We start from the raw sequence: 21,561 nt of genomic DNA, 5'->3' as shown, positions 1-21,561 counted from the left end.
AATGTTACATTACAGGGGTCCACCAAGTGTGACGACCCCTGCATCCAGGAGCAAATGGTAGTTATCTCTATTCATGTCTATAGAAGACTATATTGCTGCTACTACTATTACTACTACACAGCCGCACGTCTCCTGTCTTGTCCATCATGTTTAATGCTGTACTGCTGCTGCTGCTACTACTATTGTTACTACTACCACTAACAATAATAAATTATAATATATACTTATAATTTGATCATTTAATAATGTGCACATCACTACTGACTGATATCACAATGTCACATAGAAAACATTTCCGTGTGTTACCATTCTGTGCTCTAATCACTCTTAGAATTTAAACAATTTTTGTTAAAAAAAAAATATATATATATATATATCATTATTTGTACAGATTTCCAGGGACTTCTTGTTTTAAGAGCAGAGGGTCACCATCCCTACTGTGCCACTTCCTTCTTCTTCCATATGCTCAGCAAGTCCTGTATCTGCCCTGATAATCTCTCATTCCATTCTTATCATCACTAAAAATACACGTAGACCACACACCGCCCCAACATTCTGATAAAGGGGCCCTGGATTATAGCACACGCACAGTCACAGGGAATGCAGGCGACACGGCACACTATGTAAGCAAAGCCTAATTCTACATGATGCATCATAGAGAACATTGATATTAAACCTCATAGTAATAACAAAAAAGTCATAACTTTTTCATAAAACAGCAAAATATATAATATAATATATATATATATATATATATATATATATATATTTTTTTTTTTTTTTTTTTTTATTTTTTTTTTATTTTTTTTTTTTTTTTAAGTGAAAGACCATACAAATAGGCTCTCCAAGAGAGGACAACTTTACAGTATCCATGTACTCTTTAAAAAGTGTAGCTATGTACAATGTCATCTGAAGTATGGACCCTCAGGTAACATACATGGAATTGCTACAGACCATAATATGGCACGGGAAAATTCCTATTGCATACATTGGGCCAAACAGTTTGGTAAATTACTTCTAAAGCCCAATAATAGTCATTGATGGGTATACAATGACAACTACATGCAAACCACAGAAAAATCCTTATAGCCAACCTTTTCAAACTAATAATAATCCTTTATTTATATAGTACACATAGATTCAGCTGGGCCTTACACTTTAAAGGGGTACTCCGCCCTATGACATATTATCCCCTATACAAAGGATAGGGGATAAGATGTCTGATCGTGGGGGTTCCGCCGCTGGGGACCCCCGCGATCCCTGCTGCGGCACCCCAGAAATGCGGTGTACGGAGCGAAGGTCACTCCATGCCAGATGACTGGCGATGCGGGACGATACGTCAGTCATGCCCCCTCCCATAGACTTGCATTGAGGGGGTGTAGCCGTGATGTCACAAGCCCCCAGTGCTGCACCCAATGCTCTAAAGGAACGCCAGGTGCAGAAGGAGATTGCGGGGGTGCCCTGCGGCGGGACACCTGTGATGACATCTTATCTTCTATCCTCTGGTGACCCCCGCGATCTCGGCTGCTGCACCCCAGATATCCGATGTACGGAGCAAACTTCGCTCCGCGCTGGATGATTGGCGATGTGGGGCAGAGGTTCGTGATGTCACTGTCACGCCCCGCTAGTGCCGTCAGGGCTGCGCCCCCTCAATGCAAGTCTATGGGAGGGGGCGTCACGCCCCCTCCCATAGACTTGCATTGAGGGGGCGCAGTCGTAACTTCGCGAGCCTCCAGCGCCACCCGCAACACTAAGCGAACGACGGGTGCAACAGGGAGATCACAGGGGTCCCCAGCGGCGGGACCCCCGCAATCAGACATGGGATATGATGTCTAGGGGCGGAGTACCCCTTTAATTGTAAAAAGATACCAGTAAACTGTAAAACTTCTTGAGACCACAGAAAACCGCAGTAAAAAAAAATAATCATCTACGAGAGCGGTCCTCTCGAAAGAAAAAACGTGCAGGTTTTAAGGGGATTGAAAATTACAGATAGAAACATCTGGACCACATCAGGGTGGTCTTCTCAAAGGAGAAGTTTTTCCTTGCAGTTCGGTACATTCAGTAGCATATACTTATAGGAATGTGGTGATGTAGTATAGCACTGAAATATACTGGCAAATGATCAAATGCAATTGTTTAAAACGTTCATGAACTGCCCAAAAAAAAAAAAAAAGTTAGATTTATTCCATTGTTGGTCAGAGAAGAACCCATGGAAACCCTCTGCACAGGATCCCTTGAAGAGGCCCCATCTTCATCCTTCACATCTCTCCATTTAATAAACCTATCCCCAAGGACCCCCATTCAGTGCCCCTAAATCCTTAGTGTAAATATTTGCCAACTTTTTCTTAAAACATAAAGCTTTGGGCAAAGTGTAAAAGTTCAAGCGACGCCTTTTAACTGTTAATTTGTTTACTTAGAATGTGAAATGTTGTTTTTAGGAACAGAATATGAAGGGGAAAAAGAAGAAAGGTTGGCCTCCCGAGGCTGGGGGCACGCTGAAACAAAGCAGAAGGTTCCTCTGTTGATAGAATGTCAACCCAAACTATGAAATGTAGGAACGTCTTTTAATATTTACATTATTCTATACATCATTAATTTAACAACTCAAAAAAAAAAATGGGAAAAAAGAAAATGTTAACCTTTGATCTCGGCATATTGGAACATGCCCCACCGAGACCGACAATGGGCCTATTTTACCGCTCTGTTAACAGGACAATAATTACAAAACCTATTTAATTAGTATTTTCAATGAATATCATGTTTCCTGGACAATAAGTTCTCTGTTAGGAGATCACCGATGGAATTATCAAGTTACATGCCAGCGATCCTCAAAATGTCTTCGGACGGAGCTCATATAGTGTTCCAGACTTAATCCTTATACACAGGATATTCCAAAATGCAGAACTGTTATTAATCCTTAACGTTCTGTTCTTTACTTTTCCTTAAGTTCAGATTGTAGTTGCCCAGTTAATATAATTCTGTCATTCTTTTTACAGTAGGATTGAGAAATTAGGATGCAAACAGCAAAAAACATGTGTGTAACCATTTCCAAAAGTCTCCTAAGAGATCTCCCTTCTAAGGAGATAACTGATGCCCATCTATGCATTGAGCATTTTCTTAAGGCCACCATACACACTCTTATAACTTGTCCGAAACCTGAAGCTTATTGCAGGATCGGACGAATCTCTAATGGGCATGGGGGCCTCCTAACAGATGACGTCGGGGAGAGAAGGATCGAGTGTGTTAGATTTCACCTGCATGGTTTTCTGCATATCAACCGCGATACCTCATAAAAAGCATTGGTATCTAACTAGCAGGATGCTGCTACACTGAAAAAGAAGGTCCTTGGTCCCTGTTTTGACTATATGATTTCAAGGGGAAGGGGGGAGATATTGGCCCTGATTTACTATTGTAAACCCGAAAATGCTTTGTTGGGTTGTGCGCCAGATTCTGGACATTGTGACAGAAATTCTGTCTGTGCCAGAATTTGCCCCAGAATTGAAAAAACCCAACCAACTCTCCATTTTACTGAGAAAACCTGAAAAGGGGGCGTGCCCAATGGGAAAAGGGGTGTGCCCCCAACATTTTCAAAAAATCGGGTGCGTGGTAACAAAAAGGGGTGTGCCCCCAACATTTTCAAAAAATCACAACATATTTACTAAGGTTTCCACAGAAAATGTGGTTGATTTGAGCCGAGGAAAACCCCACATTGTAAATAAAAAAATAAAAACACAGGGAAAACTGCAAAATGTAGAGAAGCATTAGTAAGGGTGAATGCACACCACATTTTTGTTATACAGTTCCCGTATACGGTTTCAAGTTAAAAACTGTATGGAACTGTATAGAAAACCGTATGCATTGACTTAACATTGTAAACCATATGTCAAATGCATCATCCGGTTTATTCCGTTTTGCAACCTGTACGGTTTTGTCCGGTTTTTTACCCGTACCCAAAACCGTAGTCTACCAGATTTTTTGGTCCGGGTGAAAAACTGTATTAAACCGTATACTTTTTTTTTTTTAACATGGAAGTCAAGGGGAACCGTACAGACCTGTATGTGCATACGGTTCCATCCGGTTTTCACCATACGGTTTTTGACTTTACACAGTTTTTTTCTTCGAATTTCAATCAAACAAGTGAAACTTTATTCAAAATTGAGTGAAAAGTAAAAAATGCATATGGTTCTTTTTTTTTTTTTTATAAACGGATGCAACCGGACACCATTTTTCAAATCATATACGGTTTTCAACCGTATATGGGTTAAAATTTGTACACACATTTTGATACAGTTTAGTCAGGTTTTGAGGAATCAGTTTTTCATCAAAAACCTGATACGGGAACTGTATTGCAAAAACGTGGTGCCCTAACGTGGAAAAATATCTGTTGGGGGGGGGGGGGGGAATAAAAAAACACAAAGAAAACTACGCTCAACTTAGTAGTAAATCAGGGCCCTAGAGTGAGCTCCCTAATTTATAGTGAGAAATCATGTTAAAAGACAATCCCTTTAGGAAAGAAGCCCATCCCTACAGCTAGTCCTGCCAGGGGTAAGCCTGAAATGTAACATCACATGCAGCAATTCCAGTGAATGGCCCTCCAAGTAGTATTTGGATTTTTTGTATATATTCTACACTTTTGGTTCATAAAAGAGGTCTTGAGCAGTTGCCAAATATGACTCATGTGCCCAAAAAGCATAGATGGGATTGTTTTCAGAAGACAACCTGCTTACAGGCCATATGACCACAGCCCCATATCCAAGGATAGAAAAACCTAATTCAGGTACCCAACTCCATCCCCATCCTTTGGAGGAACAGTTTTACATGACATTGTTGGGCTGGGTTCAAACATTATATTTAGGGCCTCATTTTCATCAGTATTTTTACCAAAACCAGGAGTGGAACCAACACAGAGAAAAAACTAGAATAGAAAGATTTGCACCTTATTCTGTGTTGGGTGCCGGTCCAGGTCAAAATCAAAATCAAAATAAGACCCAAATACTATGTGTGAACACAACATAGTTGATAAAATTTTGAGAAGAGTCAATCTAACCACAGTGTAAGGAAGAAGGCAAAATGCCTTAAAGGGGTACTCCGCCCCAAGACATCTTATCCCCTATCCAAAGGATAGGGGATAAGAGGTCATCGCGTGGGTCCCGCCACGGGGGACCCCCACCATCACCCTGCTGTACCCGTTGTTCCTTTAGAAAGTCGGGTGCAGCGCCGGAGGCTCGTGATGTCACAGCCACGCCCGTTAAATCAAGTCTATGGGAGGGGGCGTGACGGACGTATCGCCCCGCATCGCCAATCATCCGGCATAGAGCGAAGTTCACTCCGTGCACCGGATGTCGGGGGTGCCACAGCTGAGATCGCGGGGGTCCCCAGTGGCGGGAGTACCCCTTTAAGGCAAATTTCTGACTCCAGGGTTGATTCTTGTGCCTGTTTAGTCAGGGTGCCATAGATAAATCACCAAATGTAGCTTATAGGGCCAGTTGAGCATCTCCATCATTGGGCTACATAACATCCAAATAGTTTGCACTAAAGGAAGACATTTTCCTACATACACACACCAGCATGCATATGGAGAAACATGACAATCCACCACTCTGAGGTCTCTCCATTTAGGTTGGAATTGTAAACTTATTATAAAAAAAAGGTACAGTTATGGTTGTCCTCCAAATAATGATTCTGGTGTCTGTATATACTATACTTTTCGCTTAGAAAGGACACTGGTTTGCTTAGGCTTTATACAATGAATGTCCTATATATCTCAGTAGAGAGGTATGTCCCAGGGCACTGACACTGCATGACCCATCAAGAGACAACCCGGAACTCTCCAGGAGAAAGTCTAAAGCAAGCTGTGAAATATCTTCGGGATTTGGTAAGAGTTAAAAGCCTGGAAGTAATTTCAAGGTCCACTCCCTACACAAACACGTTTAGTTTAACACATGGAGCCCTCCACCTCCCAGGGACATACAATCCCAAGATAATCCATTTAGTAAACCTAATTCTGCCATCATTATTAACACCTCCATGCGACTACAAACCATGGACTTCACACGGTCTTCTCTAAGGACCCAACCCCAGGCTCTCCAGCTGTTGCAAATCTCCAACTCCTATCATGGCCCGACAGCCTTCTTTAATATCAGTTAAAAGGGGTACGCCGCCCCTAAACATCTTATCCCCTATACATAGGATAGGGGAAAAGATGTCTGATTGTAGGGGTCCCGCCGCTGGGGACCCCCGCGATCTCAGCTACGGAACCCCCGACATCCGGTGCACGGAGCGTACTTCACTTCGTGAAGGATGACTGGCGATGTGGGGCTTGATGTCACGGCCATGACCCCTCAATACAAGTCTATAGGAGGCAGCGTGATGGCCGTCAGGCCCCCTCCCACAGACTTTCATTGAGGGGGGGGGGGGTGGCCGCGACGTCATGAGCCTCTGGCGCTGAACCCGATGCTCTAAACCAGTGGTCCCCAAACTGTGGCCCTCCAGATGTTGCAAAACTACAATTCCCAGCATGCCTGGACAGCCGTTGGCTGTCCAGGCATGCTGGGAGTTGTAGTTTTGCAACATCTGGAGGGCCACAGTTTGGGGACCACTGCTCTAAACGAACACCGGGTGCAGCATGGGGGTCCCCAGCAGCGGGACCACCACGATCAGACATCTTATCCCCTATCCTTTGGATAGGGGATAAGATGTCTAGGGGAAGAGTGCCCCTTTAATTGCCGATGGATTAGGATGTGTTTCCATGTTCAGGGTTTTCTTTTTCTTTTATTTATTTAGTTTTTGTAGCCACTGCCAAGAATGGATTTGAAAAGAGGAGAAGTCTCAGTCTGTCCTTAAGACGTGTCCCCTATTTTAGATCCATTTCTGGCTTTGGCTTCAAAAACTGCATCAAAAAGACTGAAGGAGGGAACACATTCCTATTAGGGTAAGTCATCCATAGGCCCCTGTACTGATAAAGGGGATCTCAAATACCAGCGTATTGCTGTTTGTTTAACCAGGCAATTCTGCTATTGCAGGATCAGCGATGGCCCATAAGTCCGAAAGGGGGAAATGCTATTGGTCGGAAATTACATTAAAGTAAAAATAGCATAAAACACAATTTCATTACAGAGGACTGAATATTACAGCTAAGTGGATTAAACACTATCAGGACGGAAGCCAAAAATGACTGAAAGGAAATATATGCTATGTTTATTACTATCTATATGCTGTAATTTCTTTCATAATGGGGTGAATAGTTAGCTGTGGTCGTCTACAATACAGAATTCACGTACACGATCCAGAAGCTAGGCAGAAGGGGCACTGTTAACAGTCAGTACGGAAGCTAGCACAGTTACGGACCAAGGATCCATGCTGTAGGTGACCAGGTAAGTGACCCGCGGCGGTGCTAGGATAACATTAATACACATCCATCATAAACTGCATTAGCGAAGACGAAAGGATATCCTGCACTTACCGCAGCATTTAGGGTCCAACAGCACCTCTACTGGGCTTCCAGTGGACGGGGCTGACAGGGCTGGCGTGGGGCGCTCAGAGACGACTGGCGGCAGTTACACGTAACGGTGTACACTTTTTCCAGCCACCTTAAGCAGTTACGCGAAACCGCCGGCAGTCGCCTCTGAGCGCCCCACACCAGCCCTGTCAGCCTCGTCCGCTGGAAGACTAGTAGAGGAGTCTTTGGACCCCAAAAAAACACTAAAACTGCTATTTGGTCCAGGGTAGTGTAAAATAAAAATAAAACAAGCCCCCGAAGGTACTGCCTACTCAGCTACTCCCTGTCAAGAGCAGTGAGGATCGGGAACCATCAGTACAGCAGCTGAAGGGAATTGGGGCAGGCAAATATGACTATTTTACTGCATCCTAAACCAAATATATAAAATAAATCTGCACTGAAGAATAACCCTGTGGTCGGTGATTAGCTGTGCAGCCCGTCACTGCCAAGACCTGAACGTCTTGAAAGGTGAGGGCCACCAGGGCCAGTTAATAGACGGGCCCTGGAGATCATCGGGACCCCAATGATCGGGGCCCTTGGCGATTAGACACTTGTCCCCTATCCTGTGGATAGGGGGATCAGGTTTATCAGCCGGTTAACCCCTTTGAGCAGCAAGAAAGAGCAAACATGTGCAGTGCGCATAGTTATCTCCCAGGTCTATTTTATTTATAGAATATTTTTTGGCCTAGGTTACAGGCAAGCTGCCAAAATAAACTCATAGACAGCACCCAGTAACAGGACCCTCGTGGGGAATCTATATCTTCTTTTAATAATCACATAGCTGAATAGGCGATATCTCATCTAACAAAGATAGAACGCATTCCAGAGAAATTCTATTATAAGAATAATAAGGAACAGAGACAAGGAGGCCATCCCTAGCCTGTAGCAAGTAACGCTCTTATATAAATAAATACCGTATATGTATACATATTCTGCCACATTCTATGATTTTGCATCCCCATCACTGGACTAATACAGCTTGTGTGTGTGTGTGTGTGTGTGTGTATTATATATATATATATTTATATTATTATTATTTTTTTTTGCATTGGTCTGGTCAGGAATGGAGCGCTCTGGTGTCACGGTCTTGACATCTGCCGTCTTCTTTACTGTCGACAGGCTGTAACTAATGACTTTCACGCAGATGACGACTCATGAACCTCGCAATACCTCAAAGTTAACACCAACATGCTGAAAGGGAAGGACACACAAGAGCCACATTCCTGGTCTGCTCCTCAACGGTGCCCCCCCCCTCCCCCTTCAGAAGGTTACTTCAAAAAGAAATAAAAAAAAAATTAAAAAAGACTGAAATAATTAAATGGAAGTCCTGCGTAATACGCCTATCACATCTCCTCACATCAGAGAGTCCAGGGCACAGTGCCAACTATGTCTTTTGGCCACCTGCTGCGAAACAGTAGACTCGTAATACTGTATTCATCCCGTGCCACGTCTAATAGGACAGGCAGCGTACCATGTGGAATGCCTGAGATAAAATGTTGCGATATTCTGTATTAAATCTTAACTTGGCATCCCAATATGATACAGTCTGCTGGATAGGAACTTAGCGGAGTCCATGAACCTCCTTAACGCATTCCAGGTAAGAATTATTTGGAATGGATATAACCCATGAAGAACATTTAGCAAAAGTAAACTAGAAGAAGTGTAGAGTGACATGGAACTGCAACATATCCCGTAACGTTGTACAATAAATGCACTGTATGTGGGAGCATTGGCTAAAAAGTGTGAAAACACGCAGGCTGTCAAACCTCGCTGGCGCGTTTCGTTCGCACGTGCCTGACAGTCCCTTGTGTTTTCATCCTTGCTTTTCATACCACGATCTCTTCAATGAACTCAACAGCTGGAGGCACCCTGGTTGGAAAACACTGGTCTCTGGCATCTCTCTAGCCAACCAGTATATTGCTCTGGACTGATGAGAGTCCTGAAACAGCCGTCTATAGATCGGTGCCTCTTCCTTTTGAAAGAGAGTCCGGTTATTATGAGTAGCTCCTCATGGTAGAAATTTGTTATATTTAGCCCCAACACTGTTCTGTCACCTATAAGGACACTGTATCCTTCATATAGCATAGAGCATGACATGCACAGGACCTTACAGGGCATCTCCAATGCTACTGATTCAGATTATTTATCTAAGAGCAGAGGAACATGCACTCGAATCACCCAAAGTGCAAGAAAAAGTGCAAACTACAAAAAAGTACAAAAGGATGCAATCTATCGCAAGCCCTTCTCCAAAAGGAGAGAGGACCCCCCCCCCAACAAACCTTACCCTTTGCCTCCGGACCAAAAAGTGTCTGCGAGGTTCCAGGTTCGATGTCCCTTTTTGCCAAACCTACTAAGGGACCACAAATGCCCCCGGCATCCCCTTGGCGTTAGCCATGGTATCTGCCTATAGAGCCTATAACGGTCAGAACCCTGCCCATGCAGGAGTACCCGGGTTATTTTCAGGGAGGTGTGGAACCGAATGGCCACACACACCTCCCCTAGACCGCTAGGAGGGACACCCAGAAGGGCTACTGCATCCTAACAATCCTGCGGACACACATAACACAAAAAGTGACAGTGAAAAAAAGGAATTAATAAGATTTGTGCGCAGATATACTGCCCAAACATCCAGCCAGATCTATAAAATTTTCTCTGATTCTAGCCACAAGGTGAAGAGTTCATGGTGCCCGTTCTTCCACTCAGTGAGCCAATACTCCCAGTGAGTTTTGGCACCTCAGGGTCACCACTCCCCGAGGCACTAAAGTACCTCGGCTCTAGACCCTCTCAGCCTCATGGCGAGACCTGGAGGGAACAGGTCACATCGGGGCAGCCGTCGAGCTGATTCCTCAGAACCAGCCCTGGAACATCCTGGTACAGCTGTCCCCTCCATGCAGCACCCATCCCCACCAGCCCAATACCGGCACTTCGGGTCACCGGCTGAAACTGATCTGAACAGATACTACACTTGATCTTAGCCAAAAGGCCGAGAAGCTATTCCAAAACAACTGATTCAACCAAACCATTGCAGAAAAGAGACTTAACTTGTCAACAGAATGGCCTATCCAGTATTCAGGACAGGCCTACCTATACTTCTTACATCTTTGTGCTCCAGAAACTACATATACAAAAAAAGATCTCCTCCAGAAGGAAAAGAGGAGCACCTTCTAGCACCTTGGTTGCTTCCTTGAAGGTTAATACTTTAAAAGAACCCTTTAAAAAAATACATCCAAAGTTTCAGCTTGAGGAGATCACCAAGCTGAAGTAAGGCTACTTCTAGATGATGCAATGCTTCCCAAGAACAAAAGTATGCAAAGAAGCTCTCCTCCAGAAGACAAAGTGCTTGCTCGGTAGTGCCACTTGTTGAAGATAGCTTCTGTATAGGTTCTATGTGCGATCCTAAGGTTTTTCATAAAGCATGCATCCAAAGTTTTAGGTTTACATGATCTTTAGCTTCAATGGGGAGATGCAGCGAGTTCCGTGCATGTTGAAGATCACGTGGAGAGACGCAAACCACTCTAGACGGTACAGTGGTTGTGCACAGAACTCACTGAGCGTTGTACAATTGCTTCAAGTCCTTTTATTAAAAAAAAATACAATGCTCCGTGAGTTCTGTGCACAAGTCCTTTTTATAAATATACATACAACGTTCAGCGAGTTCTGTGCACAAGTCCTTTTTATAATTAACCATACAACACTCTGAGCTCTGTGCATGCAGAAGATCACATGGAGAGAGACCGGCCACAATAAACGCTACATCTGCGGAGGCATCTGTATGATTCTCAGAGAGTTCACAAGCCCTTTTCTAATTAATAGGGCTCGTGCACGGAACTCACTGAGCGTGTTGCCTCATTAACTGTACAGCCAAATGTGGCCTGTGTCTCCCCACACAGAAAATGAAGATCAAGATTATGCAGGCCTAAAACTTCACGTGCATGCTTTAAAGAGCCTTAGGGTCAAACACTGACCTACACGAAAGCTACCTACAAAAGGTGGCACTACTGAACAAGCACTGTTTCTTCTGGAGGACAGCTACTTTGCATACTTTTTTTTCCCAGAGAGCATTGCATGCTCTATTAGACACCCTACTCCCTGATGGAATACATAGCCCCTTTTGGGCCCAAAAAAATATAAGAACCAAGAACCTGGGGCACCAGGTTACGTCTCCTGAATAATCGATTTATGCGCTGGAAAACACAGTATAACATTGTTTCACTCTGCAAATATTTATCTTTCCTGTTTGATGAAGTTTTGTTTCTTGTTTTGGTTTTATCTCGCTCATTCGAAGGCCAGATGACTCACCCCTAGATCATCCCTCTCAAAATAGAATGAGGATTTTTTTTTTTCAATGTAAGGCAATGAAATGTTTATTTCTGAGCCGAAAATGTTTAGATCTTCTGCGGGAGCCAGTATGGAGCCCTTGGGAACTATTTTAGACCAGGGATGCGAGGAGGAGAACCTTGCTCTACAATTTATCCTGACGCCAGTCGGCATCCCAAAGTTTTTTTTTTCAGCAACCAGAGATTTTCGGGTGTGTCGGTTCTTCAAAATAGAGCCAATAAAGTTGCAGACAGCTGCTGCCTGACCATTATAGTACTGCCACAGCTGCTACTATAGAGGGAACTTTCACAACAGACAGTAAACTTATTTATTTGCCTCCCCCCCCCCCCCCCAAACCCTTTTCTTGGATATTGAAGGATATTCTGCTACTGTGGAGGGGTCTTTGACATTTTTTTTTTCTCTCCGAGCGCAGATGTTCATAAGTGCAGAGAATAGGAGTATTTTCCTGTCTATAATAAGAAGCAGCTGCACCGAATTCTTTTCTCGGTGGGAATGACGGTGTCAGGTATGGCTGTGGTTTCATGGTTCATGAAATAATCACCTTGAATGTTTTCTTTTTATTTTAAGCCGGCCGTAGAAATTAGACAGCTATTGGCCCACCAGAAACATTTAGCTTAGCCAAACATGCATGCTGGAAAGAGATAAGCGGCTGTCTGTGGCACCGCTTATCTCTGACAGCCAAATAAAACAAAGGGTTTGAAATAAATAAATGCAACCTGTTTGGTCAACATTTCCCTCACCAGCACATTGGGGGGAATTTATCATTGTCTGTGTAGGTGAAGCATTTTTTGTAAAAATAAAAATGTGTGTGTGCTGGTAATGTGTCGGTGCACAAAATGTATTAAATGGTTGAAATGTTCTGAAATTTCACTCTACACATACACACCAAAAAGGAAATCTAAGTCTGGGCTGGTGTATTTTTGGTGTTTTTTGCTCAAACATTTGCTCAAAAATTTTAAAACAAGTCTCAGTTAATGAGTTCATTGTCACTGCAAAAGCTAAACTTAATGAAGAACTCCAGCCAAAACTAACTTATCCCCTATCCACAGGATAGAGGATAAGTGGGCAATCGCAGGAGGTCTGACCACTGGGACTCCTTGCAATCTCCGAAAGGGGACCCGGCTCTGGGAGAACCTAAGAGACCCGAGTACAGCACTCTGGCATCTCCGGCGCTCCCGTAGAAATGAATGAAGCACGTGCACTCTACCAGTAGTCCACACGTGCTCCTCACTGACAGCCTGGGTCCCGCTCCGGAGATCACAGGCCATCCCAGCGGTTGGACCCCCGCAATCAGCTACTTATCTCTATCCTCTGAATAGGAGATAAGTTCGTTTTGGCTGGAGTTCTCCTTTAACAGCTGGTCTGTAAACATTTAAAAAAAAAAAAAAGTGTAATCGCAAAAAATAGCACCAACTGTGAGACAAATATACACACAAAAACATCTCTAAAGACAATGATAAATTCCCCCCATTGTCTGGCAGCCCTCCTAAACACGAGATGAACATCCACCAAATTAAAGGGGTATTTCAGGAATTTTTTTATTTGACTATGCTACAGGGGCTGTAAAGTTAGTGTAGTTCATAATATTGTGTCGGCACCTGTGTGTGACAGTGGTCTCACAATTCTTCTGTGATTTTTGCCCCAATTTTTTTTTTTTTTTTTAACAATATACAAAATTACTCTGGTCTCGGGATTTCCTAGGTTGCAGTGCATCGAGACCTGACATCACTAGTCCTGTCCTGCTTCAATGGGTGGAGCGACAGAGATAAGTTAGCAACAGCTGTAGGCACCCTGATTAGAAAACACTGATCCTTTGAGCTTATTTGTGCTGCAATGGGTGGGGAGGCTGATGTGGCTGAGAGGGAGGAATGTAACTTCGTACTTACAAGCATGGAACTATGGGATGTGTAGTTTAAGAGACCAAACTCCAACAGGAAATACCCAGACAGCCTGGCAGGTACGTACTAAAATCAACTTATGGTGGATAACCCCTTTAAGTAGTTAATGCCAGACTTTAGATCCAGTTCCCACTTACGTTTTTGTGAAGATTTGTCACTTATTTTTTTTAAATTAAAAAGCAATTCCACTCTTGGCACATAAGATAGCTGTCTGCGCAATGAGCATTCGGTCTATAGCTATCTTTCCTAATCCCTGGCTGAGCGTTCATGTATTCTAAATGGGGAGAGCAGAGGAAGCCATTGCCAGACTCCTCTAATGGTGGCTTACCTCCCTGAGAACAAAAGGATTGACATGGGTTAAAAAGAATATGGCCGATTCTTCTGTCTGTTGACGCCTTACTTTGGGAAAGAGTCGGAAGGCTGCCGCATGCCATACACGCTAGACGGGCAGCCAATCCTGCTTAAATAGCTAGGCTTGTCAGACATTGCTTTAGCCTTAGACTAGCATTTCCCCAACCAGTGTGCTTTCAGCTGTTGCAAAACTACAATTCCCAGTATGCTGGGAGTTGTAGTTTTGTAAGAGCTGGAGGCACACTCCTTGGGAAACAGCTGGCTGGGATCTACCTTAAGGTCGGCCATGTAGAAATCCACCAGCTAAATCCTTCTTTCCCCAGACTAAGTTGTTTTTTTTTTACTTACAGTAGATGGAGGATCAAGGATCTTCATCGTGAAGCTTGATGGAACATTAAACCACGTTTACAAGCCAAAGTCCTACAACACCGCGCAGACTGATTCCAGCCAGGGTACTATCTATGTGAGGTTCTTCTACTCTCTGCTTTCCTGTGGATTTCCTGTAGGCTTACATGCTGAAAAAGCCCATGTTGAAGTTCAATACTCACACGCCACCTGTGAGCTCTATACAGTCTTGCATGTGGTGCACAGCAGGTGTGACAACAGAATAGTTAAACTTATCCTCCGTATTCATGACTATTTAGCCCATTTAGAGTAACCATAGGTGGTGGCCAAAAAAGCAGTAAAAAATCTCTCCTACGAAACCACCCGAAACATCACTGAGGTCTACTTTAATGGATATCAAGCTGGATATTCTTCCTCACAATACTAAACAGGGTATTTAGGAGGAGAAGACTTTTTTTTTTATCAACCGTTGTCAGAAAGCTAAACAGATTTGTAAATTACTTCTATTTAACAATCTCAATCCTTCCAGTACTTATCAGCTGCTCTATGCTCCAAAGGAAGTTGTGCAGTTCTTTTCTGTCTGACCACGGTGCTCTCTGCTAACAACTCTGTCCATGTCAGGAACTGTCCGCATTAGAAGTATATCCTTATAGCAAACCTCTGCTGCTCTGGACCAGTTCCTAACATGGACAGAGGTGGCCGCAGAGAGCACTGTGGTCAGACTGGAAAAAACTACACAACTTCCTGTGGAGCATACAGCAGCTGATAAGTACTGGAAGGATTGAGATTTTTAAATAGAAGTAATTAACAAATCTGTATAACTTTGATTTGCAAATTTTTCCCTCTGGAGTACTCTTAAATGAGCACTGTCAGTAAAACTAATTTTTGCTATTGCACTCCATATGGTAAATAAAAAATCTTTCTAATGTTTTCTATGTTTTATTTGTGTTTAACAAAAAGCTGCCACTAGGTGTCTCCCTACTTGTCCAGAGCACATTTCGCCCTCTCTCTTGCACAGACTTTGGACTCCTTCTGGCCTGGCAGAAGTCCTTAGCCAATCAGAGCTCATCTCACACTGAACTGCTCTGGGCTGTGTGTAGCAGAGTGAGGGAGGAAGTTCTCCCCTGTATGGCTTCAGATGATGTCACAACCTGTTGGGGAACGCCCCTTTCCAGTCTGTGAATCTGACAGACTAAGCAGAAAATACAGAGCAATATCAAGGTAGAAAACTAAAAATTAATTAAAAAAATAAAGGCAGCGGGTGGTTTATCATGATGGGGGCAGGGAACTGGGAAGGATTATAAAGTTTATAGAGGATCATGAGAGGTACTCCTAAAAGTGGTACTCCACTCCCTAGCATTCTGAACATTTCGTTTTGAATGCTGGTGCGGGCTTCGGGGGTCACCACGCCCCCTCGTGACATCACGCCCCTCCCCCTCAATGCAAGTCTATAAGAGGGGGTGTGACAGCCCCCTCTTATAGACTTGCAATGAGGGGGCGGGGTGTGACATCATGAGGGGTGGAAGGTGACGTCACGAGAGGTTGTGGCAACCCCCAAAGCCCGCACAAGTGTTCGGAAGAAAATGTTCTGAATGCTGGGGAGTGGAGCACCCCTTTAAAGCGAAAGTCCAGAGCTGGTCTCCCGCCCGTTCTGCACAGATCGGTGAAGAGTGCCAACTGTATGATGCCCAGCAAGTGCTGTGCACGAGTTGCTTCTACAGAAAAGGCTAATACACGGAATGCCCAGCAAGAGCTGTGTCTTTCCACACCAAACTGTGCCAAATGTGCCGGAGACCAGCTGTGGACATTAGCTTTAAATTATCTAGATCCATATCAATCTGTATGTAGCGCATCAATCCATATGGGTAGTATCAATAGGTCTGCGTAGTATCAATCCATATATGTGTAGTAATGTCAGACAATAAAAATCTTAATTTAGGTCTACAAGTAATGGAGCAAATACCTTATGCCCTGAGTCGCACTATGTCTGACCAATAGTATCTATACAACATGGCTGCCCACATGAGCTTGTAGAAGGGCCCACCAGCACAACATTGACAGAATCCAAGCAGAATGTAAGACAATTCTGGAGGCATTACCGACTTTAAATGAATGATAATACTTTATGCCACATTGCTCAACTCTACATAACGTTTTACATAGGATTAAACCGTAAAATGATCTTCTGTAGTCAGGCTCCGCTTTATAGTCAGACAACACTTTACAGTCAGGCCATAACCATAATGAGATTGTATAACTCCTCGCTTAATGTTTTAGATGTGGGAAGTGTTGTGCAGAACTTTGTGAACCATAAACTTCAGCCAAATGAGCAGACGTTCATTGTCCTCCATGTATTGGTGAGGACGGGCAGATTAATACGGAACAGATTCACCAGATGTGCTGGAAAATAAAGACGCTCGCTGCTGCTGTATCCGTGCAGACAGATATTTCGCCAGCACGCCTCGTATCTGAACAGTTTTTAGGTTGAAGGATGTGGAGATGTCATTTTGCACAGGAATCGGAAAGCAGACTTTTTAAAATGCTGAATATTAGAAGGACCATCTGTCTGGGAAAGTCTCTTCAACGAAAGGTGCTAGGATGAAGAGTACTGCAATATGGAAACATTTAATATGAAGTGGGTTGTGTCAAATCTTCTGAAATAATTGGCACCAGATGGGATCCTCCAAAAAGCTGCTGGCTGTATACTCTGGCAGGGGTATACACCCGCCCTTCCCTATAAGACAAATTAAAAGAGGTGTCCTTAAAGGGGTTAACCCCTGTCCACAAGATAGAGAAACATGAGCTGATCAAGGAGAGGTATGACTGCTGATCATAAGATCGGACGTCAACTGTCCCCCCAAGGAATAGAGGTAAGGATTTAGCAATGTACAGAAGACTCACAGGGAGCAGTGCCAAGCGTGCCCATTACCACTCCATTCATTCAGGGGACAGGAGATCTCTGTTCTTATGATCTGTGGGGGTCCCAGTGTTAGATTTCCACAGATCAGCTGATTTTCCCATATCGTGTAAATAGAGAATTATTTTTTAAGTATACTTGTCATTTCACAGAAAAATGATGCTTCTGTATGTTAATCACTAGGTCATGCAGGTTCTTTTCCAACTTCTGAATTTGGCTCACAAATCCCTCTGTTCAGCTGCTCACTCATTCTGACATTCACTGCTAGGAAAGGGGCCTGTACGAGACAAGCACTGAGCCCGCCCTCACTCGCCATTCATTCACTTTTTCCCTGAGTCTGCTGTGCTGTACTGGGTCTCTCCATCCAATCACTGCAGGCTGCTCTGTAACCCCCTCCTCCCTGTTTTCAGACAGAAGCCTGATAGGACAGGACAGGAGTGAGCACAGAGAAGTACTAGTCCCGCTCTCACTTACTGGGCCTTGTCTATACCTGTGCTTCAGCTGGGACAAAAATGATACTGCAGACGGACAGGATTATGTTTTGGATGGTATGTGGAATGGGTACTGCAGCCCCAGCTCTCCCTTCCCATGGAGCGATGAGATCGGCATGTGCTCTATGCACTGTATGTGGGATCACCCAAGATACACGAATACAGTTCATCTCCAGTGATCTCATAGACCGTGCATGGAGCACATGCCGACCCCACCGCCAGGGCCCGTTCTGGAGATCCGACCTGAAAGACCCCCGTGATCAGACACATATCCCCTAACCTGTACATAGTACCTGGCGCTGCCTCCGAGACGTGACGCCACAACCATGCCCCCTCGTGACTTCATGCCACGCCCCCTCCACTCATGGATAGGGGATAAGATGTATAAGGCCGGAATACCCCTTTAAAATTGATTAAATCAGAAACAGGTTTGCGATAACAGCACATATTTTTTGCTGTGTGGTTCTCGCCCACGTAGCAAAGCCAGCAGCACACCCCCACCATCTGAACACACTCTTAAAGCTGTATTGCCAGTGTATGATATATTGATATAACACTATAAGCACTTTATAGGCCCTAATACTCTTTGTTTGGCACTTTTTCAACCCCATAGATCCGAATTTAGGGGAGGGCAACCTCTTCATTTAAGTCTATGGGAAAAATGGCACCAATGAATTGGTAAAGGGGGGACATTATCAGGGAATGTCCCAGGGATGGTCATATGTTTTAAGATTGGGGTTATCCCTTTATGTGAGATCAGTATTTCCCAACCAGTGTGCCTCCAGCTGTTGCAAAACTACAACTCCTAGCATGCCCGGACAGCCGTTGGCTGTCCGGGCGTGCTAGGAGTTGTAGTTTTGCAACAGCTGGAGGCACACTGGATTTAGAAACACAGAGTTAGACATTAGCATAACTACATTAGATCAGATGTTTGCATACATTCCCATACAGAGCATTTTGAGCTCTACTCCAGGCCATGACGGCCTTATTCTCAGGATAAATCACATTTTTATGACAGATCTGATGACTTTCATCATTTCAATAAGTTTCCATATAATATTGGGTCCCGGCCAGGCCAATGACCCTCTAACATCTCCCATAAATTAACACAAATTCTCAGGATAATTTTGGTAAACTCCTTGAACTGCGACCAAACATTTCCTGGGACCACAAATTGTCTCCACGTCTTACTGGATTGTACTTGTATATATACATAAACCTTTTCATTGGGCAAATCTAATATTGCAAAAATGACTTTCACATGCAAAAGTAAGTGTTAAATTGTGTTAGAAGTTAAATGGAAAAAGTTAAAGTGCAAATGGCGTGACGGGGTAAGAGATCATGTCTTTACTAACATACGTTGTGTTTCTTATTTTTCCCAATTTTTATGTTCGTTTGCTGTAAGTAAAGGAAAGATTGTCCCGATATTGGTATTGATGCCATTACTGGAAATTTGCACAAGTATTTGTACTCAAATTTCCTCGATACCGGCAGACCATTAAAAAAATTAATAAATAAACCCTTCACTACCCCCTATCTTTTGGGGGCTTCTCACAGGGGGATTTATACCTATTAGAGGGCATTCCCTAGCTATCTTTTGGGGGCTCTCTTACTGCCGATAATTTAAAGGAGTAGTCCAGAGCTGAAAAACTTATCCCCTAACCTAAGCTTTGCCATAGAGTTGTATTGAGGGGACGTGTCAGCCGACGCTTCGTGCGGTGGTCAACACGTTCCCTTACCGCGGGCTGCCGGGGCCCCGTACAGGAGATTGCGGGGTGCCCCAGCGGTAGGATCCCCGCGATCTGAAATTTATCCCTATCCTACGTTTTTCAGCACTGGATATCTCCTTTAATCACACAGCAGGTCCTGCACCACTACGGCTTGCAGAAAAAGGTCCTGCATCACGAACAGGGCGAAGGATGTAGAGGCCTCAGTGTGGGAGCGAACTTAATGTAAGTGGGATTTTTTTTCTTTTGTAGGTGGCTTATCGGGGGGAATCTACCTAACAGGAGGTTCCCTATCTACCTGACTACCAAATTGCTGGGGGCTTCAACCTAAAAGGGGAAGGTTCCCTTCCTACCTACTGGAGGCTTCAACCTAATAAGGGGATTCCCTCTTCACGGTGCTTTTAGGTGGTTTCCCTACTTACCTATCTTCTGGGGGATTCTAACTAACAGGGGGATTTTTTTCCTACCCATCTTCTGGGGGCCTCCACCCATCAGAAGGGTTCTCTACCTATCTAAAGAGGGATTGGCTAATTACCTATCTTTTGGGGGCTTCTACCTATTAGAGGGCATTCCATACCTACCTATCTTCTGGGGGCTTTCCTGCCAAGTTAGTGGGGGCTTCTACCTAATGGAGGGGTGGGGATTACCTACCTACTGGGTGCTTCTCATAAGGGGTATTCCTTGCCAAACTACTGGGGACATATGTTTAATAAGAGAGTGTCAGTGAGGACCTCATCTTTGACTTTCTCTTAAGGCTTCACAAAATCAAGAACCGCCACTGTGGTCACGTAATATAAAAAAAAAAAAATGTAAATAACGTTTATCGGTATCAGTGAGTACGGTACTTTAAAAAAAGTGCAGGTACTCTTGGTGTATTCTCCCAAACAGTGTTGGGACATCCAAAATGATATCATTTATGGTTAGTTCTCCAATTGTTTTCCTAGAAATGAATAATGAACAAATATCTCAAAAAACCAAAAATGTCCCCACCCTATGATTTCAATAATGTTATCCAACTGTAGTTGTAGGGTAAATGATAAAGGGGTGTGGGGGGGGGGGTCTGAACCTAACAGCTGACACTCTAAACAAGCACTGGAGATACTTATCCAGCTCAAAGCATTTATAATGAAGTAAAACATCCTCAACTAAAACAGAACCTGGTTTTACGGAACCACATGAAAAAAAAAATCTGACCTTTGAACTGTGGATTCCGCACATCAAACAAACTTTCCAGTGCAGCTAACAAGTTACAGATTCTGCAAGGAAATTCCAATTATAAAGGGGGGGGGGGAACATTCAGGAAAAGAGTCCCCTCGAAGACTCTACAATACACAATATTATCAGGGGGATTATTCCTTGTCCAGTCTCCTCCAACCCTAGTCTGTTCAGCTGCTGCAAAACCACAAGCGCCAGCATGCTGGGAGTCGTAGTTTAGCAGGAGCTGGGGACCCACAGGTAGGTTGAAAATCGATCTACACCTAGTTACATTTACAGACACTGGGGGAGATTTATCAAAACCTGTGCAGAGGAAGAGTTGGTGCAGTTGCCCATAGCAACCAATCAGATTGCTTCTTTCATTTTCCACAGGCCTCAAAACCTGTGCAGAGGAAGAGTGGTGCAGTTGCCCATAGCAACCAATCAGATTGCTTCTTTCATTTTCCACAGGCCTCTTTAGAGGCCTGTGGAAAATGAAAGAAGCAATCTGATTGGTTGCTATGGGCAACTGCACCACTCTTCCTCTGCACAGGTTTTGATAAATCTCCCCCACTGTGTAAAAGTACGGTGCACAGATGTGGCAGTGCTTAGTCATGTGGAAAAAAAAAGTTACAATGTTTTAGCTTTAGGCCGTGTTCACAGAATGAAAGCGGAACCCAGCGGAAAAATACGGCAATAAAATTCTGTTGCAACAGAGTCCCATTGTTTTCAATGAGATCCTGATGTACAGTGCACACTGCAAAATTCCCATGCCGGAAAAATCTGGCACAGAAATTCAAAT

General features: G+C 43.9%; 1 protein-coding gene and 1 pseudogene across 3 annotated transcripts in view; both read right to left on the bottom strand.

The window, feature by feature from the left end:
* TANC1 (tetratricopeptide repeat, ankyrin repeat and coiled-coil containing 1) overlaps positions 1-21,561 on the bottom strand; it is a 251,326-nt gene that overhangs the window by 187,699 nt on the left and 42,066 nt on the right. For 2 of the 3 annotated variants that reach the window (XM_056533509.1, XM_056533506.1), the window contains exon 1: positions 21,084-21,131. The exons of the other annotated variant lie outside the window; for it this stretch is intronic. In XM_056533509.1, coding sequence (XP_056389484.1) covers positions 21,084-21,116 — 33 coding nt within the window. In that variant the 5' untranslated portion in view covers positions 21,117-21,131. Of the gene's footprint in view, positions 1-21,083; positions 21,132-21,561 lie in introns of those variants that run through there. 3 annotated transcript variants of the gene reach the window in all.
* On the bottom strand, positions 10,423-10,493 carry LOC130290066 (U2 spliceosomal RNA; annotated as a pseudogene).

This window comes from Hyla sarda, chromosome 8 (genome assembly GCF_029499605.1).
Source record: "Hyla sarda isolate aHylSar1 chromosome 8, aHylSar1.hap1, whole genome shotgun sequence".
In the NCBI taxonomy this organism is placed as follows: Eukaryota; Metazoa; Chordata; class Amphibia; order Anura; family Hylidae; genus Hyla; species Hyla sarda.
This window is presented reverse-complemented; position numbering and strand designations above follow the sequence as displayed.